This window comes from Taudactylus pleione, unplaced genomic scaffold (genome assembly GCF_031769625.1).
Source record: "Taudactylus pleione unplaced genomic scaffold, aTauple2 ptg000301l, whole genome shotgun sequence".
NCBI classification, from domain to species: Eukaryota; Metazoa; Chordata; class Amphibia; order Anura; family Myobatrachidae; genus Taudactylus; species Taudactylus pleione.
The window spans coordinates 2042633-2069933 of record NW_028284702.1 but is presented as its reverse complement, the minus strand read 5'-3'; the positions used below and the strand labels follow the sequence as shown (position 1 = coordinate 2069933).

Genomic DNA, 27301 nt, shown 5'->3' with positions numbered 1-27301 from the left:
TTAGTCGCTCATTGTAGGCACACTCTGTCATCCCCGAACATGGACAATCTGTCGTTATCGGCAGATTGACCGGCGTGTTCGGGCGATGATTGATGTCGGAAATGACCAGCGGGAGCGCGCATCGCTGGTCATTTACGACATTATAGTGCACGATTAATGAGCATTTGCACGAATACAATGTAATCGTGCAATCGCACATTAATATCGCCTAGTGGATGTGCACATAGAGTACTGTTTCTTAGATACGTTTTGGGAGGGCTACTATTTTCTTTTCTTTTTCATTGTTTTTTTCCCGTTTAACATTCTACATTAAATTGCCAGTCGTCATCGTCATCTAGTTTAAATGTGTTTTCATGCAGCACACGTATTTTGCATAGTATACTAAATTGCAGCCATCTTAATATTCATGCAGCACAGCATACCCATGTCATTTCATCCTTCTTTTGGACGCATTTTACTTTTTCTTTTTTGATGTAAAATGCGTCCAACTGCACTGTCTGCTTGTTTATCATAGGTGCTTAAATGGGATGTAGTCGGCATCCTGGAGCACACAATGCCGGTGGTCAGAATCCCAGCTACAGAATCCTGCCGGCTGCAGTCCCGCCAGTATTAGGCTAGTTTCACATTTGCCGGTTTTGGCCGGCCGGGGAAGAACCTGGCGGTAGCCGGCCGCGTTTTTTCAGGCACTCAGTGCCTTTCACAAGCAGTGGCTTCGAGTCGCTTTTAATGTGTTTGTTTTTTTTATTTATTGGGCATACGCAGCAGCAGCCGCTGCACAAGCCCGGCCGGCACAAGCCCATGTGTGTGAAAGGAAACATTGTTTCCTATACACCACAGGCGTGCAGGGACAGGACGGACACGGCACAGCAGCAGTCCTGCACAGTGGATATTCCCGGCTGTAACACGGCGACCGTGCCGTGTGAACGAAGGCACCTGCTTTCAGCCACCACTATTTTTCACACCCGGCAAAAAAACGGGCGGCTTTCTGCCGCCCGGTCAAAACCGGCAAGTGTGAAATAGGCCTTAGGGTTAGGTTTAGGGTCAAGCACTAGGGGGAGAGTTAGGCAACAGTAGGGGGAGGGTTAGGGACAGGCTGTGGGGTGAGAGACGGTTATGGTTAGGCTGCAGGAGGTGGGGGTTAGGCTGTGGGAGATGAGGGTTAGGCTGCGGGAAAGTTGGGTTAGGGGTAGGGTTATAATGCTCACCTGCATGCGTCGGGATTTCCACTGTCGGGATTACGCTGCCGGTATTCTGTATGACTGCTGGCACTATGAGCATCGGGATCGCATGGCCAATCTGCTTAAACTACTGGTGGACTTATGTGCTGTTTAAATTTTCATGTTGCAGAGGGGCGAAGTTCCGGAGATACAATCTTCCAGTTCTGCTTTTGATTTGCCATTCCATTGAGAATTTGTTTGCACAATTCTGGACTGCCCAGAATTTATAGTCTATATATAGAGCTGGGTTAACAACCATTAACACCAGTGTCCATTCATTCTGCTCTATTGTGTGGGTGGGGTACAGTATAATATGAGAGAACAAAGATGATAGCAAAATTTCAGACATAGCACAAATTATAGCGCGCATTCCAGACAGAAACCTTGAGACCACATTCCGCATCAGAAACATGTACAAAATATTACAAAATGTTTTCATTTCTAGCTTTTATTGTAAAAATAATGCCATGCCAATGCAATTATTTTATGCCATACGCTTTGCCTGGCACATTAGGGGGCATGGCAACCAGAGTCACACCTGTAATAGCACCCTAGCCAAAAATGTAAAGTAATATGAGACAACTGCAGGAGTAGGTGACATACAGTAGTGCCGGCTAGAGATCTATTGAATTCTGTACCATGTCTGTGACCAGAAATAACAGCACAGATATGACAGCAACAGTAAATGTTATTAGTCAGGGTATCTATTCTCTTTACAGACCAACCCTGTGCTCTGCGCTTGTGTTATAGTGGAAGCTCTATTGTGTGATGACAAGGGGGGTAGTCACATGCACTTAATACAAGGGTCCTAATAGACTTCATTAAAGTGTTTTATATATACATACATATATATATATATATATATATATACATATATATATATATACAGTCAGGTCCATAAATATTGGGACATTGACAGAATTTTCATATTTTGGCCTCTATTCACCACCACAATGGCTTTGAAATGAAACAAACAAGATGTGATTTAACTGCAGACTTTCAGATTTAATTTGAGGGTAATTATATCCAAATCAGGTGAACGGTGTAGGAATTACAACGGTTTCTATATGTGCCTCCCACTTTTTAAGGGGCCAAAAGTAATGGGACAAACTAAACAATCCTAAATCTAACTTTCACTTTTTAATACTTTGTTGCAAATCCTTTGCAAGCAATTACAGCCTGAAGTCTGGAACGCATAGACATCACCAGACGCTGGGTTTCATCCCTGGTGATGCTCTGCCAGGCCTCTACTGCAAATGTCTTCAGTTCCTGCTTGTTCTTGGGGCATTTTCCCTTCAGTTTTGTCTTCATCAAGTGAAATGCATGCTCAATTGGATTCAGGTCAGGGGATTGACTTGGCCATTACATAACATTCCACTTTTTAGCCTTAAAAAACTCTTTGGTTGCTTTTGCAGTATGCTTCTGGTCATTGTCCATCTGCACTGTGAAGAGCTGTCCAATGAGTTCTGAAGCATTTGACTGAATATGAGCATATAATATTGCCGGAAACACTTGAGAATTCATTCTGCTGCTTTTGTCAGCAGTCACATCACCAATAAATACAAGGGAATCAGTTCCATTGGCAGCCATACATGCCCACGCCATGACACTACCACCACCAAGCTTCACTGATGAGGTGGTATGTTTTGGATCATGAGCAGTTCCTTTCCTTCTCCATACTCTTCTCTTCCCATCACTCTGGTACAAGTTGTTCTTTGTCTCATCTGTCCATAGGATGTTGTTCCAGAACTGTAATGGCTTTTTTAGATGTTGTTTGGCAAACTAATCTGGTCTTCCTGTTTTTGTGGCTCACCAATGGTTTGCATCTTGTGGTGAACCCTCTATATTCACTCTTGTGAAGTCTTCTCTTGATTGTTGACACATATACATCTACCTCCTGGAGAGTGTTCTTGATTTGGCCAACTGTTGTGAAGGGGTTTTTCTTCACCAGGGAAATAATTATTTTGTCATCCACCACAGTTGTTTTCCGTGGTCTTCCGGTGTTGCTGAGCTCTCCGGTGCGTTCTTTCTTTTTAAGAATGTTCCAAACAGTTGATTTGGCCACACCTAATGTTTTTGCTATCTCTCTTTGATTTTTCAGCCTAATGATGGCTTGCTTCACTGATAGTGACAGCTCTTTGGATCTCATATTGAGAGTCTACAGCAACTGATTCCAAATGCAAATGTCACACCTAGAATCAACTCCAGACCTTTTACCTGCTTAATTGATAATGAAATAATGAGGGAATAGCCCATACCTGTCCATGACATAGCTTTTGAGTTGATAGACCCATTACTTTTGGCCCCTTAAAAAGTGGGAGGCACATATTGAAACTGTTGTAATTCCTACACCGTTCACCCGATTTGGATGTAATTACCCTCAAATTAAATCTGAAAGTCTGCAGTTAAAGCACATCTTGTTTGTTTCATTTCAAAACCATTGTGGTGGTGAATAGAGGCCAAAATCTGAAAATTCTGTCAATGTCCCAATATTTATGGACCTGACTGTATATGTATATATATATATATATATATATATATATATTAGCTATGCAGTGCACCCCGTCTTGTCTTGTGGTGCGGTAGTGGCTCCTCGTCTGCGTATTTGTGTACTGTAAGTCATTAGCTGTCGTCCAGACACTTCAAGGTGCATGGTGGGAGTTGTAGACCACTGAACATATGGGGGATGTGGTGGCTGTACTCTCGGCCGGTGGAGGATGGCAGGCATTGGAATTAAGTGACAGGGGGGTATTTTTGCAGTTGTACCCGTCTGCCATAAGGATTATTTTCTTTAGGGTTCATTCAGAAGAGTCATTTCTTTCATTACGTTCCAAAGGAAAGCCAACGTGTGCCAGCTGTCAATTCAATTTATTAGTGCAACAATTTATAATATTCACAGGAAGTTTGCTTGAAACTGTACATAATATATGTTTATGCACTATGGGGCATATGTATCAAAGCTTGATGCGAGATAAAATTGTGGAATATATTTCACCAACCAATAATTTTGAATACATAACTCCCAGTTTTCCCATTATATAGGTGGTGTGCACGGCATTCAAAGAGTCCTTCAGCGTTCAGCATGTGGAAGGGCTGGACACCTCGTGTGCATGATGTTTTAGCTTTTCATTTCCAAACTATAGAGGTCATGCACATTGGGTATTATCAATAGTTGCCTGGCTCTAGATTGAGTTATGCAATTTGTTATTCTGCAGAGACGCCGTTGACCCTGGCTGCACAACTTGAGGTGACTGTCGACGTCATTAGGATGCTGTGCCTGGGAGGTGCCCACATTGATTTCCGAGCCCGGGATGGGACTACGGCTTTGCACAAAGCCGTCTGCTCCCGAAACTACAATGCGCTAATGGTAGGTCTAACACACTATTTGCAATGCATTGTTGTAAAAGTACTGCCAGTCCTATTCAAATAACTGTTCTGTGTCAAAACTTCTCCTTTTACAAGAACAATGGTTTATACTGAATTCAAGGGCACTTCACAATTTTGGGGAGTTTTCCCACATTCTAGGACAGTTGACCATCTTCCTGAATCTCTGAACTCCACATTGTAGATTTAAAAAAGAAAAAGAAATACACTTGCACCGTACCGTACTTGTACTTCAAGGCCAGCAATACAATGTAACCCTTGACAAATAGCAAAAAGTCCTAATTTTGGTAAAATGCCTGATGGAACATTTCTGGGCTGAACCTACGGCTGCATAAAGGGTAAAACAACAGTATGTGTCCTTTAGCATTCACAGGACCTTATACACTGTATTTATTAATTTTATTTATAATGTTTAATAAATATATATATATATTTTTTTGCTCAAATCATTGTTTTTTAGATAATTGATTGGCCTTCATTTCTGCCGACTGACCGCGTCAGTCAGCAACAATGGGAGACTGCAAAATATAATACAACAGGGTAGCTGTATACATAAGCTTATGCCTGTTTTTTTTCTTTATCTGGTATAATGAGCAAAATATGTTCTGTTTGAAAGTAAGTAAGATTGCCAATGATTTAAATTTTAGGGCTTTGATGGACGGTTTTTCTTTTAATTATCTGTTTAATTAGTGCATGTGCTCACAATTATTAATCAATGAACGGGTATTTAAATCCCATGAGTAGCCTACACATGTATTCACCTATACTCCTGAGGAAGCTGGGAGACATTATACCAGCGAAACGCGTTGAGAGGATCATTTCTTTATTCTTCCCCATTTACTGGATGTACTTTGGATCTTTTCTCCTCCTGGCAAGGATTGCGGCATTACAAGAAACCTGGATGTTTCCATCTTACAAAACCGATGAATGGCGCATAGGATGCTAAAAGGAACTTTTGGAATACGCTCCATAGACTGGTAATATCTTATGCTGCTCATTATTATCCTTTGGACACTAAGGAGGGAGTCCTAATCCCAGTCTTTACAATTGAGGAATTGCTATCATTTGCACAACTTGCATTTCAGCTGACTATTTTCCATTGATGTTTTCATGTGAATATATTCACCCATTATGCGCATTATATTTAATGTAATATTCTTGTTGATGAATTAAATGATTGTTGATTTTTTAAGTTTATAAACCGTCCATCTTAGTCCATTATTTACATTCTATTGATTATTTAGAGCATTTAGCGCTGGTTCTTGTTCTCTATATATGTTATATTTTTGCCGGGACTGACGATCCCTTTACCAGCTGCTTGATTGACAGCGCGTTAGTAACATTTATTTATTCATTATTCATTTTTTAATGAACCTGCATGTTGGAGGACTTTTGCCCTGATAGAGATTACTTTCTGGAGCACTTCAGGAAGAGGTCATGGTATAAAGCTGTTCTCTGGTATTTGGGAATGTTGGGACAATTGGGTCTTGATAATGGAATTTGTATAGGACATGGGTAAGTAACCCGTAGCACTCCAGCTCCCGTGGAACTAGTTATTGTAGTCCCACTTTGCAGGAGAGGCACAGGTGTTGCTTTAGCCGTAGAGACATATTTTCAGACTCCACCAGAATGTCCAGGAAGCTCCCGAATCCCAGAGGTGTAGACAACCCTTCCAGAAACCCATCCACTCGTGAAGTGAGTGGGGTCATGGCCTGCCCTTCCTGCAAAATGTGACATATGGTAGCATTTTGTAACGGGTCGGGGATGTCACGTCTTCCCGAAAGTTGCCCCTGACCAGGATGTTTCAGAGCCGAGTCTCCTAACATTCGTTTCTTTTCAACATCTACAAGCTTTAAAAAGTCATCTTTTTCTACCAAATCAACATATAATCATTGTTTGCTGGGGCAAACAATGAATGTGTAGCATATGCAGAAGTAGGAAATTAAATTGGAAAATAAAAGTGTCTCGGTACAGAGAAAAAAAATTAACAATTTTTTTTTAACAATTATCTTCTGAAGGTTCTCTTTGACTCGGCCAATCAAGGTCTGTACCCCTTAATGTTGTGTATTACTTTGTCTGGGAAATGCAGAACATGTCAACGTGATGATATTTATGCAAACAAGTCCCAAAGTGCCGGCTTTAATCAACACCCAAAGCAGATGGTTGCGCAGGAATGTACAATGGATCTTGCAATCAGCGACATAAGTAAATGCCTGTTTTAGCCGTTATTAGTAGAATGCCTTCCTGAAAGAAGGGAAAGTAGATGAAAATGTGATTGATTTATCAAGATCTGGAGAACTCTGCGGTGATACATGGAAAAATTGTGTGGAATATACATTTCTCATACTCAGAGACTCCGTTATCCAGTAACCCTCAATGTAGAGGTGATTGATTAGGGAATCACTCAGGGATGCAATATAAGAAGTAATGATTACGGTTTAATACGTTTCATCAATGCTCTGCCTCCCACTATGATTTGTGCATCAATAAGAGCAATGGCATAAACCTATTTGTCACACATATATCAAATCTATGAATCTCCGCAGACAGCCCATGAAAATGTTCTAGCAGTGTCTATGCTTTCAGACCGGCAAACCACCGTGTAGCTGATGGACAAAGAGAATGTCATAAAATACACAACATATAATTGATACCCTAGTAATTAAGCACTATTAATAAGATCTGGGGCTAAATGTAATAGGCTGCGAATTGCAGGCATCTGCAACTTCCCGGAGAGTCAGGCCGATCATTTTAAGGTAGCAATCATTTAAATGGCAAAACCAGGTTGTTTTTGCCTTTTAAATGATTGATTCTTTAAAGCAGCGGCTAGACTCTATTTTCGATGAGATGGCGGTGGACTAGAAGACCCGGACTTATGCTTCCAGTTCCAGTTCCACCTTTCCTGGGAAATAAATAATAGAAAAAAAAAAACAATATAGAAAAATGTAAAAAAATAAAATAAAAATATATTAACTAGAATATGTAATTATTCAAAATAGGAGAAAATGTTTTATCTACATTGTAATCAGTTTACTCCATTCTTTCTCCATCATTGTCATAGATTCACCAGTGAATGATTATAAGGCTACATCTTATTCTATTATGATGTTTAAGATTTGTTTTCACTTTTCTGGACTGGGGCGGGAAACTGTTATTTGGGTACATGGATAAATAACGGGGTAGTCTTTGCAGTCGGGGGGCGCTGTGTGATATAATTTGTGGGGAGTTAGCCCCGTCATGCTAAGGGTACATGGCTATTTGTCATAGTGTGTACAGCAATACTCACTTAGAAAGACATTTAAATAAATGGGAGGGCCATAGCACCAGACAGTACCATCCAGTGGCCAGCAACAAGGACAGACACAGAATGCAGGAGTAGTGTGCATGTAGCAGTAACACAGAGCATGTATCCATGATAATTCTGGTACTGGCACTGTTGAAATTGCATGCAAGACTGGAAGAAATTAGCTGAACTGAACACAATAGCTTTTGGAAACTGTAGTCACATTTGCCCTCCCACTCTGTAAACCCATACACTCTTCTTCTCTGCTCTCATCATTGTCCTCTCTTAATCCGATCAACACGCCCCATCATCATCTTCACTGTCCTTCCTCCGTCATCTCCACTTCACACAGGCATAGACAGAAGGTTCTCCTCCACTTATACTCTCTCTCTCTCCCTTACTGCCCCATAGCCCCATTGTTCTCTCTCTTTCCACTTAGGTCCTGATTCAAAGATGGAAGCTTGAGCAACAGCCGCTGCGTTGTTGTACCCAGCTGCTGTGCAAAATTATTGTAATGCCGATGGAGGTATCTAGTGTAAAAATACGACCTATAGCCGGTCCAAAGGCCGCATCCAAAGACGCAGCATTGACTCTACATCGCTTCCTTCAGTCACAGCATCAACCATCTGAGTGAGCCTAAGGCTACTCATAATGGCCGCCTCAACTCCGCTGCCGAGGCCGGTTTATCTGTGTTAAAGGCACTCCCACAAAACGGAGGTGACATTGTGCCCGGTTCCAACGAGAAACACCTGTCAGTCAGTCTGTCGCATCCAGGGCACTGCGAGTGATGTCGCAGGGGGAGATCTGCACATGTGCAGTGCTGTTTCTGAGCGTGCGCAGTTCTCAAACCTTCAGAGATGTAAGTGACCATCGGAGTTCCGTACTTCTCTGAATTAGGCCCTTCATTCTCCTAACACAGCTCTCACTCTGATCCTTGCGATTCTCTCCTCCTGGTCTTTCTCTGCTTACACCCCCAGGTCTCTTTCTCAATTCACATTTGCGGTAGCCTGAGGTCTCCTCTAACTACTCTCCGTAAATCCCAAATAAATTTGGCCTATGAAGCAGCGCTCCCAGACACACCCCTGACACTCCCATGAAATTGCCCCTTTTTGCGATCACTTTAAGTCACCTCCCAGTCTCCACTATGATATACCCCTTCTCAAGTGATACCGCATGCAAATGCAAACTGCATGGCACACATTGGTTGGCGCGTGCGTAGTGAGCATTATCAAGACTATTTGCGCATGCGTAGTAGCAAAACATCGCTCAATTGTGTAAATACTGGCACTAAGCCTATCTCTGAATTAGAACCTTTCTTGCATAGTCCTGTCAATTGTACAATACATCCTGTTAGTCGTCTGTAAAAATGACACCTTGGATACATCTTCTTTAGGTATCCCTGTTTCTTGCATCTAAAACATCCTCTTCTTTCCTTAATGTGTGACTTTCCATCTGTGGCTTTATGGGCCCCTCCGGTGTCACTTTCCATGTTGTCTTGTATGAGTTCCATTCTACGCTGGTGCTCATCTATGAGTCTGACTGTTTCAAAGTCTAGTGCTCATTTGTCTTCAGGCCCCTATTCCAGGGCATTACTCAGTACACTTTATGTGTACAGGTAGATTGCATAGAAGGAGCATGGCTAACCTGTGGTCACCTGTTCTCACTCATTGACTGGAGTTGTGCTACTGTCGCTAGCATTCCGGGTATTTGCTCCTGTCTGTCCTTTCCTTCGCCGCGTCTGATTTGGTATAGCTTCCTCAGAAGTACCAATTTATGGTCCTGATTCTAAGTTGGACACAGCTCAGTATATGGCGGCAAATAGTGAGTTTTAGTGAACTGCGCATAAGTGACTTTACATATCCTTGCATTAAATGGACAATTCTGGGTGTCAACTGAACGGAAACATTGCGGCCACATGTAAGAGATCCGCCTTGTTAGAGTGTCATGGATGTGTAGCTAGAGTTCCGCGCTATTCTGGGGGTGCGCGAACAGCGCAGGGAAGCCTACTTCTGACAGATTTCTTTATAACTGGTAGGTTTGCTCAGAAGTCCGATGTTGCGACTGATGTTCGCCCAATGCTGTGTCTTTGCACGCAAGCAGCGGATCTGAGTTGGCGCAGGTTGGCATCTCTGTATAAAAGACTGCACCTGCGACATTTGCAAATGTCCCAGGTCCCAGATCCGCCACAAACAAAGACGCAGCAGCAATGGGCGTTGCATCCACCTCTTAATCAGGTCCTGTTACTGTAGATCTGAAATAGTTAATTGGTTGGCAGCAGTAATACAATGCAACCCGTGGCATTTTAATGGAGAATTCAGTTTTGGGTGGAATATCCAAAGTAATACCCAGAATGAAAAGATTAGTAAGTGCTAAGGGTTTGCTTGCTTAATGACCTGTGAATTCCATAGACGGATAATAATATAAAATGTCAGTAGTGTAGTCTTAAATCGCTCGCTTGGCCTAGAGCAAACTGACATTCTATTACATAGCCTTGGTAAGGCGCTCAAGTGGCACAAAAAGCTGTTAGCAGGAAACATTTTAATTCTTGGCCACTAAGGTCTTTATTTATAGCATTGCCCAATATTTTAGTCTTCTTTCACATACGTGCTGGTATGCTGTCAGTCTCTCATTCCTGCTCCTTTTCACGTTTGACAAGTTGGAGGCATTCTTTGTCCTAGTGGTTAGTTTGGCACCACAATCATCAGTGTAACAGGAGCCTCGTACCATTAAGGGATGACTGGAACATCGATGGTTCCATGTTCATACATCTACAGAATAATGGTATCTGGACTTTTACAAGGAACACCATCTCTATAAGTGATGACAGGTATCTCCTGCTCTGTACGTGGCAGTCATACATAGAACCATACTGATTGTCTGGCAACTCATAATTTTTGGGGAGTTTTCCCAGGCTCCCATGTGAGCACATTTCCAGATCCCACCCTCAGTGAAGTGGATGGAGCCTTGACAGTGCGAATCACTGTGAATCATGTCATGGACAGTCTTCTTTCAATTTGGTATTCGGATTTAAAAAAACTTATCTCATGTTTTAGGTTACATATAAGTCCCTCCATCGTGATTTTAGGTGCTGTGAGGTGGTCAAAATTGACTGGTAATGACGGGAAAGGAATGTTATTGATGTTAATAATACTATAGGAACAAATACATATCCAAGTTACTTGATTTTAGCTGTTTTTATAAATTTTTTAAGAAATCCAAAACCAAATCTGAACCAAAACACTTAACGATGTTTTAGAACCAAAACCAAAACACATATATACTGCATAATATGACATATATATGTATATCACACTTGATGCAATGAAGCAGCTCTTGCTGAGGGTGGGGCCAAGTATATTGTGTCATTAGGCCCTGCCCCTGCACTGCATAATGCCGTGATTCGCAAGTGTATGGGAGGGTGACGGAGACAAAATGACACCCTTAAATCACGCCATTACGTCTTGAGAGGGCGAGGTTCAGATTGTGGCCAGTCAGGGGGGGTTTCTAGGTACTCAGAATCCCCCCTGCATGTGCTACTGGGTGACCTGACTTATTGGTTTGACCAGCCCTATGATAGGCCATAATAATGCATTTCCTGTCATCATGCTCCTTGCCCCATGGATAGACAAGTATACACCCCCTGTGCTCTGACAATGGTCTTTACTGGGCCTGAGCATATGGCATGTGTGCCGCTTCGTAGAGGATTCTACTCTTTCAGGGAAGATAGTAGGCCCTCAAAAAGTGGCAAGGGGCTCCAGAGGGTGGGGGAGCGGGGGCCCTCACGTATACCCTGTGGTGGCTGCACCCTCTGCACACCCTGTAGTCACCCCACTGGATTAGATAATAGGGGAGGTGTATCAAACCTTTTATAGAGGACAAGTGAAGAAGTTGCCCATAGCAACAAATCAGCTTCTACTTATCATTAATCAAGTACAGTCTAGAAAATGCTAGCTAGAAGGTGATTGGTTGCTATGAGTATCTACGCCACCAGATTTTAGAAAGTTTGATACATCTCCCCCAATATACTGTACTGCATACCTACTAACTGTCCTGATTCATGGACTACAAAAAAGGGGAATGGTTTATGGAAAAGTGGGGGTTGCTGAGTAGCTGTACTAGGAAATTATATGGCAAAATGTGATACAGTGTTAGCCCAATATTTAGCGGTTTGAAAATGTCGCAGATATCTAGCGTGTAGGCAATAGGGTACTTTAGCTCCACAATGCCTACATCCCTGTATGTCATGAAGATAATGTTCCTTACTGATTTTATTATTAATGTCTCTCATGAAGATACCTAAAGAGATGAGAACTACAACTTTAAATTATTATTGAATTGGTCTCAATCACCTGACCGGTAGCACTAGTCACATGACCCTGTTTTAAATTCTAATGTTATATGCAACACAGGAAAGAGAGGAAAATAAAGCTGGACTAATGTCTTGCAAATGACCGATCCTTCCAGCCACATTCTGAGATTCATATGGGAAAAATCTGTCACTTTCCAGCTCTAGGACATAAAAAAAATCGCTGAATAAATAACATGAACTTGGCTCCACACACTGACAGATAACGCAAATGCATCATCTCGCATATTCACTGCTAATCATTGCCCTAGGAGAATAGGAAAGTTGCTTCTATTACTAATGCAGAAAGCAGGAGAAATAGGCTATAATATAATTTACAGGCACTAGCCCCCCATTTTGCACACAGTGACGTACGAATCCCCTGCAGTCCCTACGTTAGTGTTTATGAACCCCCCCCCTCCTCCTAGCACCATATGTTGGAATTCATCCCAGTTCTGCTCATCCTTACCACAGGGGTTAATTGCTAGCGGGGGGAGGTTTGCTGCCATGGCAACATTTTAGGCACACGATACCCTCCTTTTTTTCCAGCGGAATGTTATAATATATACAGTAAAGCTGCTCAGTTTGCAGACAATAGTTCAAGACAAAATCTAGATCTGTAGCCACCCTCCCTTAAACAATAACTAGTTGCCATAGAAGCAAATGAGAGTGAAGAATATTGAGGTCAATAGTAGCAGAACTATAGTATCCTACTGTGGCACATGTGTCTGAGTGTCCGTAATCCTCAATCCTCGCTGAAACCTGGCAAAATTGTGTTTCAAGGTAGCACGGGCACAGCACGTCGCTTTCTGTTAACCATCGCACTGCCGCAGGGCAGGGGCAGTGCAGGTATTATGCTCCACACAGTGAGGCTTTAGTGACCTGGCATGATATATTCATAGGTAAATGGACTTGCTAAATCCGCTACACAAAATAAAATGTCATCAATAGGCAAAATGCTGTCATAGATTATACCACTGGCATGGCAGGCATGCTGGTATTTGTAGTCCCAGATGAGCTGAAAAACAGCGCAGGGCCTTTTTCTGGTGTAAGTGGCATCAATAGCATTATGTGATATATCTGTGTTTTACAGATGGAGCAGTATTCATTGCTGTCAGCTGTGCACAATGCATTAGGAATACGTGGAGAGATCTCTGATTAGGGTAGCTGTGAAATGCTTGAAAATATTTCAGTTCATGAACAACATTCTGTAACGTGATGATCCGTGTACTGAAATAAAGTCTACTCCTTCTGTACATGGGACAGATACATTGTACAGTATCACCGCTATGGGATGGATCATGATAATAAAAAGTGTTATACGGTAGATGCCATAAGGGTTTTCAGGTAAGGTGGGAGCTGCAGACTCATCTCTGTTGTGTCGATAGATTAGATAGATAGACATATTTTTATATAAATATATATATATACAGCATATATACATACATAAATGTATAATATATGTTTGTTACTTCTACATTTTGCAGACACTTTTGGATCTGGGTGGTTCTCCAAATTACAAGGACCGGCGAGGTCTTACTCCTCTGTATCATACCGCCATGGTAGGTGGGGACCCCAGATGTTGTGAGCTACTGCTCTATAACCGCGCTTACATTGGCACCCTGGATGAGAACGGCTGGCAGGAAATCCACCAGGTAATAAGAAGCAGTGACTCTTCCAAACACATCATGGTGGTGTTTTACAGAGAGGTGCACAAGAGCAGTAATCCATGGCAACCAATCAGACAATAGCTGTCATTAGATTTGAACAGTTAAATCTTATTGCTGATTGGTTGCCATAGGTAACTGAACAGTTGCTCCTTTGCTCCATGTTTGTAGATCACTCCATACCTCCTTATCAGCAAATTTCTTTTTTTTTATTCACTTATTCTTGTTACTGGTTATATATTGATGTCTAATGCACGGTATGTTGTTGTTTTGTTTCTCTCTCCCCCAGGCCTGTCAGCATGGCCACTCACAACACCTAGAGCATCTTCTCTTCTATGGAGCTGATCCTGCTGCCCAGAATGCGTCAGGGAACACGGCTCTGCATATCTGCGCCCTGTACAACAAGGTCAGTGCGGCTGCAAGGTTTCCACCACGCACCACATTCCTGTTGCACATCCCTGTTCAAAGTGAGACGTGGCTTCTGCTGTCATTAGCTGTCCCTTCTGGGTGCGTTAAATTCTGCGGCCAAATATGGGATGACCCAAATATTCCACAGTACAAGTTTGAAAATGTAGCTAATCTTTGGTCATTTCCTTAACGACAGCGTCTGTCACTTCATTTTTGTGTAACCCTTCAGAGGGGAATACAACAATGATTCTACATACTAAAAACTATATAAGTAGTTGTCTCAGCTTAGCCCCAATGCTCTGTGGAGGAGGCGGAGGGATCTACACGGATCCCTCTTCCCACTCCGGGAACTCTTTTCATAAGAAGATGGCCTCAACTAAAGGAGCAGATGGTGTTAGTTCCTGAAGTCAAGCTCGGAAAGCACTCAGTTTTCAGAGCTTGATAAATAGCACAAGCACAATGTCCCTGTACATTGTATGGAGCCTGTGCTGTGCTCCAGCTCTTATAGTCACAAAGGAGATATCTGTGATATCCCCTGCATTAGAGGCTTACTAAATAACCTTTTTATTTAATTTAGTGGCAATAACTATGTGGAAACTACTGTTTTCACATGATTACTGCTGTGGCCGAAGAGCTTGATGAATAGGCCCCTAAGAGATTTAATTGCGGACAGTGGCGGCTCCTACCTTATGGAAAGAGGGGGCTGCCCAGCTGCAATTCATTTCGGGCAGCAGTCGCGTTGGATGCATCCATTGCACATGCGTCAATAATTTAACAGGGAAGGTAGGATAAAATGCGCATGTACACAAAGGGCCTGATTCAGACCCACACGCGAGCGCTGAGCGCTCGTAAGCGGGCCGATGTTGCCCAAGTGCGCATGCGCACAATGGAGGCGGCTCCGTCGTGCACACGCGCAAGACCCGAATAACGACGGCCAAGCCGTCGTTATGGGTCTCGCACCAAAGGGGGCATGCTGTCGATGGTGATTGACAGCACGCCCCCTTTGGTGGGCGTGGCTGCCCAGACAGAGGTGTTCCCATGGGAACGCCTGCCATCTGGGGCCGGCCCCACTGACATCACTAGTGATGTCAGTGGGAGTGCTTTTGGCTCTGATAGAGCCAAAAGCACTCCAGGGCTTGCGGCAGCGAGACCCTACCGCAAGGGTCTCGTCGCAAGCCCGATGGTCGCGATGGTCTTGACCATCGCGACCATCATTTTGGCCGCTCGCTATAGCTGTGGGTGGTCACCCACAGCTATGCGAGTGGCCAGGAGGCCGCTCCAAAAACTAGGATGGATGGCCCTGATTCAGAGCGAGCGCTCTGTCAGAGCGTCCGGCTCTGAATCAGGGCCAAAATCCGGTTTCTAGGGACTCCATCGGCTGCAGCCCCTAAAAGTTAGGTAGTGCAGTATATCTATAATGGGTACATGGTGTCCAGGGGAGCCGACACCACACATCATGCTCCCATATAATTAGTATACTTACTTCTCTGGAGACCTGCGCTAGTCGGTACTTCAGACTTTAATCACAGAGAAAATGGCGCGGTGGCCATTTTGCCGGATATTTGCGCTTGTGCAGTAGTGAAGTCCCTGGGAACAAGGTGCGGGCGCATATTCCTGGAGACCTTTGTATGCGCAGTAGACTGTAGCACAAAGCCAGAGCCTACTGCCCTAGCGGAGAGGAGGGGGCCCGCACGCAGGCGGCACATGGTCCCCCTCCTTTCTTAAAATGCCCCTTGTGTACTCAGTGCAGCAGTGGCTTCCGGTTGGAAGAGCTTTCTACTAACAACATTCTGAATAGGCTGTTCCAGGTGCAGAGAACGGCTTCTCCTGTGACTGAGAGTCCAGCATGTAACTAGCAGAAAGCACTTCCAATGGGAAGCCTGCCAGTTGCCAGTGCATGGACTCGGAGACTGGGGGCTGTGGTGACTTTTACTGGGGAGGCTGAAGCCCATAGGTAAAATCCGCCACTGATTCCCTGTCAGCAAAAACTGCGAATGTAAAAATAACTTAATCCAGTATAAAACACCCATCTATCACGCAGATGTGTGTACAGATGCCTCTTACAAACAACTTTAAAATTAGTATTTTAATTCTTTGAGTTAAGCTCCATTTAGAGCAGATTCTCACAATCACTGCAGCAATGATTGTGCATTGTGTATAACTGTAGCACCAATAGCACACGTGGTGCTAAATAAACCATCTAGAAGAGGAGGCTTTTCTTTTGAAAGAACAAAGTGTCATTTTGTGGTAAATTGCAGCAAAGGAGATCACAGCTGAGCTGGCTTTGTAATTTACCAAGTAATAATGTTTGCATCTATGAGCTTTACACTTGAAAACGGTTTGCTAATTCATCTTAAGTAATGCACGCAAAGCCGCCAAACATAGCAACACAATATAGGAGAACACATTTAGTTTTATACAAGAGGTTTCTATAATCTAATTTGTATTCAGGCACCGATGTGCTATGTGGACTTGTGTAATATATAAATGGACAAAAAAAAGAAGTTTGAGAATATACGAGTGGCAATGGTGATTGCCTCTAGTTCTGATCGTATACTTGCTATGACTTGTCCAGGGAGTTTCATTCACGATCATTCAGTGCATGCAGCTTTCATGCACTTGACCCCCAATTTTATTAGTCTGGCAGAATTGTCAACTGCAGGCACCAATGGGGGTCATCTTCTACCGACATGGGAACAATTACATTTCGGTTGGGTTCTCTTTGAATTATAATTTATCTTTGATGTTTTTTCTCCTTTGTAATTCCATACTTTTCTGTACTGCTTGCGTAATCACTAAGGAGTTTGAAAATGTGCCGTAGAGTGTAAAGGATAGCATTTAAGCCATTATAGAAAAGTACAAAATGTATTGCTGATTACAAGATCTTTTTAGCGTTTAGTTGCATTTAATCAGTTTGTATTATGGCCAGAACTGGATATTCCAATGATCTGCCATGCTCATGATAAAGCAAAGAGACTGCCCTTTATGCAAGATGCACATTATATGTCACAAGTTAGATGAAGAATAAAACTTCCTAAGGGCACAGCGCCCTCTGATGGTCATATTAAAGATAATAAAGATGGCTGTGGATCTAATAAGTACAATAACATACATTGAGCTTTTAACAGAGACCAGATGTAGTCAGCATCCCGGCGGTCAGGAAGCCGGTGGTCAGTTACCTGCGCCGGAATCCCGTCCACTGACATCCTGACGGTAAGTATTGGACTTAGGGTTAGGGTAGGGGGGTTAGGCAGTAGGTTGATGGTTAGGCTGCGGGGGGGGGGGGGAAGGGTTAGGCTGCGGGAGGGGTAGAGTTAGGCTGCGGGAAAGGTGGATTAGGGGGAGGGTTAGCGCAGCTCTTCCTGCAGGATCCTTGTCAGCACTGGATCTAGAAATCACTAAAAAAAAAAAAAGGAAAGCGCTCATTAGGTAGTAGTTATAATCCTACAGAGAAATGACAGTAACTCTCATATATTGTGCGTACTTGTAGCATATTGCTCCAAATTAATTGTGGTCATCACAGCAGCGGCATATAAGTAAACATTAAGCAGATGCAACAGGCCTGCAATACATCCCAGCACCAGTAACCCCATGAAATAACATGGTGTAGTATTTAAAAAACATTTTTTTAACAGTATAAAGGGATTAAAAAATCTGTACATGTAATAGTAACAAATGTGCATCAAATATAATTCACCAAGTTCAAAGAAAAATACATGGAATGCACATCACAACAGCACTCAGAGAGTGGGAGTTACAGTGGAGGTGAAACTTCCAATGTGGGCGATGGCCGGTTACTGGCAGGAAACATCCAGTGCGTTTCGTATAACACTTCTTCAGGGATGTGGTTCATGTGGTGTAAGCCAAATGGAAGTGCTTAAATAGGGCAGTAATAATTGACCAACCTCCAAAAAAAATGTTTGTGAAAATGATCACAGTGACTCTGAATAGTGATGTAGTAAAAGTCTAATAGAACTACATCAAAATGGGCAACAATTATTCATATAAAGTGCTGTTTACCTACAAGTGACAGGTTTTATTAATCTGCACATTCATCTTATGAAAATGTTAATGAAAAGCAATTAAAATGCTAATACAGTATAAGCATAAATGAAAATATGTGCAAATATGTGATCATAACCTTCAAAAAAAGCCATAGGGTAACTAAAAGTGGCCACCATATTGCAGACCTATAGTGTTAAATGTAATGTGAAAGGCCCAATGATCGGGTCAAGGTGGCACCTATAAGGAGTCCATAAAGCATAAGTAGGAGGCTGGGAGAGACTAAATTCAATAATGAATAACTAATGCTTCTTATACCAATGTGTTTCAACTAAATAAACTATTAATAAATACAAAGGAACCTTTTTTTTATTTTTAGGTGATCAATTGACCTACCCACTTGACACAATTACCAAGTGCATATATTATTCAAATATATAAAGTGATAGTGTTATAACAAAACATTACGGGATTCATAATAACCACCATATTGGTGATATATAAACAAAGAAAAATAAGCAATAAGCTGGTAATAAAAATACTTTCTATAATTAACATTTAAGACTCAATTATTCAACTCCATTTTTTACAAAAGCCATAAGTTAGCGGTCATAAGGGAGCAACCTTATTAGGACATAATAACACTACTACTACTACTACTACTACTACTACTAATAATAATATTGAATATGTTTTTATTTTAACTTTAATCATTGCAAACTTTTTCACAATACACCTACAGATATAATAGCATACAGGTAAATTATGTCATATCTTGCATATAGAAAATATATTATACAGGCAAATCACATCTAATATATTTTACAGGCAAATAACATCCAATGACAAATACATACATCATTGCACATATCTCATGATTATAAATACATAATAGCATATATTGGCAAAGGTATTCATCAATACAGATATCTCAGTATTATACAGTTTACAAAAAGGAGATGGTTATATAACATCACATATTCAGCATATAGTCATATAGTATGTATACAATATACATAATAAGTTTATAATAGACCAATAAACCCAAACATACAGTAAGGATCCAAAAATTAATATGAAAAAAATATTAGTGAATGGCGAATAAAATGAATAAACTAAGTCGGCGAAGAAGAACTTTCGGACTTAAAGTATCCAATGAATACATCCAATAAGTCTTTTTTTTGGATAATATTAAATCTCCATTATAATGATATTAGGAAAAGTTTTCCAAAACTGTAAACTCAAATGTTTGAGTTTTAGATCCATGTATTTCAGTAAAATGTCTAGATAAATTGTGGTTGTTAATTTTATTTAATATATTATGCAAATGTTCTTGTGGAATGGGTATGTAATGCCGGCTGTCGGGGTGCCTCCTGTCAGAATACCGACAGCGGCATCCCGATGGTTGGTATTCCCCGACAGGGGTTGGGTAAGTATACTTACCCTCCCCCCTTCCTCCCCTAACCCTCCCTTCTTGTAGCCTAACCCTAATCCTCCCCACACTGCACCCTAACCCTCCCCCTTTGTGCCTAAACCTAACCCTTCCCCCTAGGGGTGCCTAAACCTAACCTTCCACCCAAAATATAATCCCGCTACGCTCCCTAAATCTAACCCCCCCTTCCCCCGCTGCTATCGCTAAGGGTGCCCCGGACTTACCTCAATCGGTCTGGTGTCTTTCAGCTTTCCGGCGTCGGGATTAAGATAGGCATCGGTATTTCGACACCTATTTTATGTCCCTTGTCAGGATTTCATTGTAGGTATTGAGACCTGGCATCACGGCCGCTGGTCTCGTAGCTATATCCCATCCCGTTCTTGTATATGGATCTCTATTGGTCTCTTTGTTTTTCCCACATATATTACATATTACATAAGGGTTATTACTAGGCTTTTTGTGGATCATATGTTTTACCATTTTCTAGGCTTCTTAACCATAAATTTGCAAACATTACAAGTACATAATATACAATCCTTTTTTATGATGTTTACTACTGTAACTCCTTTTTTATAGACGTATGATTTTTTATATTACTGGGTCGTATCATAGTTTTGTTCTATCTTGTCTGTAAATTATTTGAGGTTTAAATGGGAGATGCAGGCCTAAAATCATATCTTTGAGAAAAATATTCCAATGGCGATTGAGTAATTTTTTTATATTCAGCATTATATTGTGTAATAAATGTTTTTATTTTCAAACTTGACTGAATGGTTATTGCTTTTTTCTTTTAATAAATCAGCTGTTCTTTGATTCAGCTCTGATTCTAGCGTCTTCCAATTTTTCTTCTCAGTAACCTCTACAAATCTCTCTTTAATAAAAATGGACTGACTTTCAAAAACTGGAAAACAATTCTTTCTTCTTCTTAAAAATTGAGAATAAGGAATATTCTCCTACCAGATGTTCAGATGACAACTGGTAGAGGGTATGTAGCTATAGACATCTATATCTTTAAAATGAGTGCTCATACAGATTTCTTTCCTAGGATTAATATCCAATAGAACGTCCAAATAATCAATACCATTTTTGCTTGATTTATGAGTGAATTTTAATTTTACATATTTTATTTAGATTTTATAGTAATTTATCTATATATATTATCTTGCCATATAAAGATGAAATCATCAATATATCTTTTATACAGTTCAAATTGCTCATAACTATACTGTTATCCTAGGCAGATTATTGTTCCCACATGCCTATAACAATATTGGCATTAGCCACTGCAAATTTGGTGCCCATGGCTGTGCCTTTTATTTTGCTTTAAAAAAAATCTTTCCCAAATTTTAAAAAATTATGTTTAGAAAATAAAACTGATACAGTCTAAAATTAGTGATTTTTTTTTAATTGTTTTCGAAATTTAAGTCTTTGTCCAGTTTACATTTGATTGCATGTAGCCCCTTATCATGTGAATGAGAAGAATATAATGCTTGGGCGTCATGATCGAATAACCACCCTCTTCCCATCATAACCCTACCAGAATACAAAGTGATTCAGTCAAATCTTTAATGTAGAAAGGGAAAAATTTAACATAAGTCTGTAATTTTATGTTTACATAATGTGATAAATTGGCAGTCAAATATTCTGCACTGAAGATTATAGGTCTACCGGGTGGGCACTCTTTATTCTTGTGCACTTTTGGTAAGTGGTAAAATGTGCCCATTTTTGGATGTTTAACATAAAGATAATTAAATTATTCTTGATCAATAATGCCATCAAGTTTGGCTTTAGAAAATAAATTATGCCAGTGGTTACCAAACCTTTTTTTCACTGCACACCAAAAGTACAACTAATTAAATTAAGTAAATTCTTCTTACCTATCACCAGTGAAGGTTCTAGGTGCGGGCTAACAGGGCTGTCGCCCGGATTTCCGACACCTAGAGGGCGCCACTAAGTCCCCTCCCCCCAAAAAAAAACCTAGAAGGAAAAAAAAAAAACGCCGGTCCCAAACCCCCCTCCCTCAGCCGCCGCCGGGAGGCTGCATTTGCCGGTCGCCCGCTGATATTTGTTATCAGCAGGCACCCGGCTGCCTCCCTGATGTGGCAGCCGAAAGCAGGAGCTTACTCCTGAGCTCCGGCTTCCGTCAGAGAGAGTACTATGGGAGGGATGTCATGACGTTTCTCCCATAGATCCGAGGAGCTGCGGTCAGACCGGACGGCAGCGGAAGCGGGAGCGGGGCTAAAGGTAAGTATTGTGTTTTTTCTTTTTTAGACGGAAGCACTGGGGGCACGATTATAGGGGCATTACTACTGGGGGACGACTATAGGGGGCATTACTACTTGTGGGCACAACTACAGGGGGCATTATTTCTGGGGGCATTACTAATGGGGGCACTACTACTGGGGACATTACTACAGTGGGCACTACTATAGGGGTCATTACTAATGGGGGCAGTACTACTGGGGAGCATTACTAATGGGGCACTACAATAGGGGGCATTACTTATGGGGGATTACTACTGGGAAGCATTACTAATGGGGGCACTACTATAGGGGGCATTACTAATGGGGAGATTACTACTGGGGAGCATTACTAATGGGGGGCATTACTACTGGGTTAACTACTATAAGGGACATTACTACTGTGGGCACTACTAATGGGGGCATTACTACTGGGGAGCATTACTAATGGGGGCATTACTTCTGTGGGCACTACTATAGGGGGCAAACCTAATTGGGGGATTACTACTGTGGAGCTTTACTACTGGGGGAACTACTATAGGGGGCATTACTATAGGGGGCATTACCACTGGGGGTACTACTAATGGGGGGCACCACTACTGGGGCCATTGTGTAAGGGGCACCACTGCTGTGGGCATTGTATAAAGGGCACTACTACTGTGGGCCTTGTGTATAAGGTACACTAATTTTGGCATTATGTAAAGGGGAACCACTTTGTGTCATAACATAAGGGACTACTGTGCGGTGTAATTTGAATTGGGGATAATGTATTATAAAGGTAATTACTGTGTGTGGCACAATGTATTATACAGGGCATTGCTGCATGTGGCATAATGTGTTATACAGGGCATTACTGTGTGTCGCATAATGTGTTATAAAGGGCATTACTGCGTGTGGCATAATGTGTTATAAAGGGCATTACTGTGTGTCGCATAATGTGTTATAAAGGTTATTACTGTGTGTGGCATAATGTGTTATACAGGGCATTTCTGCATGTGGCATAATGTGTTATACAGGGCATTACTGTGTGTCGCATAATGTGTTATAAAGGGCATTACTGCGTGTGGCATAATGTGTTATAAAGGGCATTACTGTGTGTCGCATAATGTGTTATAAAGGGCATTACTGCGTGTGGCATAATGTGTTATACAGGGCATTGCTGCATGTGGCATAATGTGCTATACGGGGCATTACTGTGTGTTGCATAATGTGTTATAAAGGGCATTACTGCGTGTGGCATAATGTGTTATAAAGGGCATTACTGTGTGTGGTATAATGTGTTATAAAGGGCATTACTGTGTGTGGTATAATGTGTTATAAAGAGCATTACTGCGTGTGGCATAGTGTTATAAAGGGCATTACTGCATGTGGCATTTTATGTGTTATAAAGGCCATTACTGCGTGTGGCATAATGTTATGTTATCTAAAAAAAGTTTTGTTATTTGGGGGGGGGGGCGCAACTGGGAACTTTCACCCTGAGCTCCACAATGTCTAGAACCGGCCCTGCCTATCACCCTTAAAGGTTCAGTTAGTTTAGTTATGTGGTGGTGCTTCTTTTTGTCCACATATTTTAGGATTGGCAGCCATCAGCAGTGGTTTTGCCTATCATATTACCCAGAAATAATTTGATTTGGTCCTGGGCCACCAACCCGTGGCACTCCTGCAAGTGCCTTGTGGCACCCCATTGTAACACGACACCCAGTATGGGAACCATTCTATGTGGAATTCTGCTGATGTATCTTCAGAAAGTCTCCTGTAGATACTCGTATCTCCTAAAAAATGAGTGTCTGCTCTTAAATAACTCTCTTTATTTTGTACCACTACCCCGCCACCTTTTTTCAGCACTTTTGATTACTAAGGATTCATCTTATAATGGTTTTAGAGCAGATTTTTCTCCTGGGGTTAAAGTATCAAAGTATCATTAGCATTATTTGGTCTCAAATGTTCTCTTTAACCAAGTCATACAATTTTTTCAATATTACTACACCTGGACGCCTCATGAATTTTAGGTAATAATAGATAATGTGCTGGTTCATAAAATATGGGGGAACCCTACACATTTTGTCACCTGTATTTTCAGAACCAGGACTGACTCAGAGAGCCCAGGGCTGGTTATGCTTTTGAGGGAGAACCCAACATTGGTATTTTTTTAGATTTTGTATGTTTTTTAAACACAATACAAACATACAGCCTGCACGTGTCTCACTGGTATGTGCAGGCTGCATGTTCGGAAGTGTTTTGCTGCGGTCAGACACAGAGAACACAAGGGATAAAACAAAAACACATACACCATTGAAAAACAAGATTCAGCAAAAGACGATTCTTGGTAAGTTTGAGTTTCTTCTTCAGGGTCCATAGGGGATCCACAAGGATACAAATGGGAGGTGTGGTTGGAGTGATCCAGGCACCAAACAGTTAAACTTTCAGCTCCCAGGATGCCTCGGGTCCTACTCCACATATCCCCTGCCCCTGGCCACAGGCATTCAGTTTTTCATTTGGTGCTGCAGGATTCAGACACACCTTTATAACAGGGGGACTGCTAAGGCAGTCCCAAGCTTTTTATTTTATGTTTTAAATTATTTATTTTTACTTCAGAGCAAGCAGCGCTAGGCATCCTAAAGGATGCCTGTGCTGCTGCTCCACCTACCCCCGCCGGCGCCGCAACACCAGTAACTGGACTGATGAATTTGGTGGGCACCAGCGGAGCATGGCTAGTGGCGATGCTGGGACCAGGGACTGCAGCCGGAAGCAAGGGGATGCAGATAAGGTGATTCCCTGCTCGTGGGGAACCACCTGGCAGTCTTTACCTCCGGCGGTTGGAGACCTGCCGGTGATTGCTGTAGTGCGGTGACCAATGTATCCGCTCTCCCATTAGACCACTGGGGCAAGTGAGTCTGGTGCCACGGCCAGTGGTGGCGTCCATGTTATAAGGTCAGTGCACCAGGAGGTTTTGGGTCTAGTCTCCCTGTATACCTCTCTGCAGAGACAAGGTTATACAACGCTACTAAGCCTTGTGTATTGAGTAGTTGATTCAGGGCCCGTTGCAAGTATATGGTATATGCATGATATGTGACTTTTGCTAACTCTGCTGTATTGAGATACTGCCTTCATTTTCTTTACTGACCATTATAACTCTCACTGCTATTTCTCCTCAAACCCATTGCTACAGGTGTGTGGGGAAAATTTTTTTTTCTCTCCTCTCTATTGTACATCACATTGATATTTGTGAAGGCAGTCACATTTACACTTATTTATTATGTCTAAAGGTAAGGGTAAACAGGAAGCTGAGGCCCCGGTGCTGGTTTCATGTAAAACCTGTTTGGCATGCTTATCCCCTCAGGATTTTATACAGGATGGTTTGTGTGCTATTTGTTATAAAGAACCACCTCACCAGTCCAGTCTACCAGGCCCTGTACAGGAGCCATCTTGGGTGTCCTCCTTGTCTTAGGTTATGATGCAGCTAGTAGACCATTTGGCTGCTCCCACGCTGCCTCCCATAATAGGATACCCACAGCAGTTCCAGCCTGCTATGTTTCCCCCTCCATACATCCTTCCTGGATGGATGTTTATGTCCACTCAAGTCAGAGTTTGGCTTAGTCAGCTACTGCGTTTCAACAAGTGTTGCAGGCAAACAGACCGGTAACCATTAATGCGCCTAAGCGGATGATAACATTTTGTCAGTCTGCCCAGCATGTAGATTCAGACGCATCATCGGAAGAATCAGATGATGCGCCTGGTTCTTCTCCAGGGTCTATCTCAGGAGAGGAGGACCATCCTTCTACAGTGGATGTCCCTTCTTTGGTGAGGGCAGTCAAATCAATCCTAAATATAGATTCTATCAAGGCTTTGGCCCGCTAGGAGGCTATTTACTCCCTGTTTGAGCAGGGGTGATAATCCCAGTTCCTGTGGTTCAACAAGGAAAGGGTTATTATTCCATTCTGTTTTAGGTTCAGAAATCAAATGGGTCTCATCACCCTATTCTGAATCTGAAAACTCTCAACAAATGGATCCGTGTACCCAATTTTCGTATGGAGACTCTTCAGGCAATCATTCTGGCAATGGAACCTGGGGATTTTATGGCTTCCCTGGACATTCAGGATGCTTATCTGCATGTGCCCATTACGCCATCCCACCAACAATTTCTATAGTTTGCTGTCCTGCAACAACATTACCATTTCCAGGCACTGCCCTTTGGTCTATCAATGTCCCCCCGGATCTTCACCAAAATAATGGCAGTTATGACAGCCCACCTCAGGCATCAGGGAGTCAGAATACTGCCATATTTGGATGACCTCCTGATATTGGCACAGTCTCCAGCTGTTTTACAACACCATCTACAGCTGACCATTGCCTGTCTACAGACGCATGGCTGGATCATCAATTGGAAGAAGTCCTCCCTTTCTCCAATACAGCGGATGCTACATCTGGAGGCACTTCTGGATTCTCAGGCACAAAGGGTGTTTCTGCAAATGGACAAGATTTCAGCCCTTTTATTGCTAGTGCGCAAACTGCTTCACAAGTGAAGTGTATCCATTCTATCAGCAATGCAGGCCCTGTGGTCAATGGTATCCACCTTTGACATGGTGGAATGTACTCAGTTCCACTCCAGGCCTCTGTAACAATTGATTCTCTCCCGGTGGAACGTGCAGTATCATCTAATGCGGTCCCAGAGGATCCTTCTCACTGCAGAGGTTTGGCTCTCTCTCTCTCATGACAGCTATAAAAGTCTCATCTGGACAAGGGTCGCCTATTTTGGATTCCAAATTAGGTGCTCCTCACCATGGACACCAGTCTTTGTGGATGGGGGATGGTGACAGGTCATCATACCTTTCAGGGAAGATGGACAAATCAGGAAAGTCATCTTCCCATAAACATCCTGGAGCTTCGTGCAGTATTCAAAGCGTTGATCCTGGAATAGGATCTCCTCCAGGACATGCCTGTCCAGATTCAGTCTGACAACGTGACCACAGTAGCTTATCTCAATCATCAAGGAAGCACGCAAAGTCAGGCAGCCATGAGGGAAGTGGCAACTGTTATATCCTACTTAATACCTCTATGCAATCCTGCCTACAACTTCTAAGGAATCCTGCCTATAACCTCTAAGGAATCCTGCCTATAACCTCTACACTTTAGATGACGCTAATTAGCTTTGCGAATAGTCGCACACAGAAATAAATACCTTCTGACTCAGATTGTGGTTCCGAAGCACAGAAAGTTATTATGTAGGCATAAAAGAAAAAGGTACGTTATCGCACATGATCTAGACACTACGTGCAAAGGTTACAATAACTATGGTACAATCGACACATACCCAGGCGCTCTG

At 42.2% G+C, this 27301-nt stretch overlaps 1 protein-coding gene across 1 annotated transcript in view; it reads left to right on the top strand.

Moving 5' to 3' along the window:
* The window catches only part of SHANK1 (SH3 and multiple ankyrin repeat domains 1), a 618796-nt gene that overhangs the window by 285749 nt on the left and 305746 nt on the right, over positions 1–27301 (top strand). The window contains exons 6-8 of the mRNA XM_088482950.1: positions 4433–4584; positions 13717–13884; positions 14186–14302. Coding sequence (XP_088339076.1) covers positions 4433–4584; positions 13717–13884; positions 14186–14302 — 437 coding nt within the window. The remainder of the gene's footprint in view (positions 1–4432; positions 4585–13716; positions 13885–14185; positions 14303–27301) is intronic.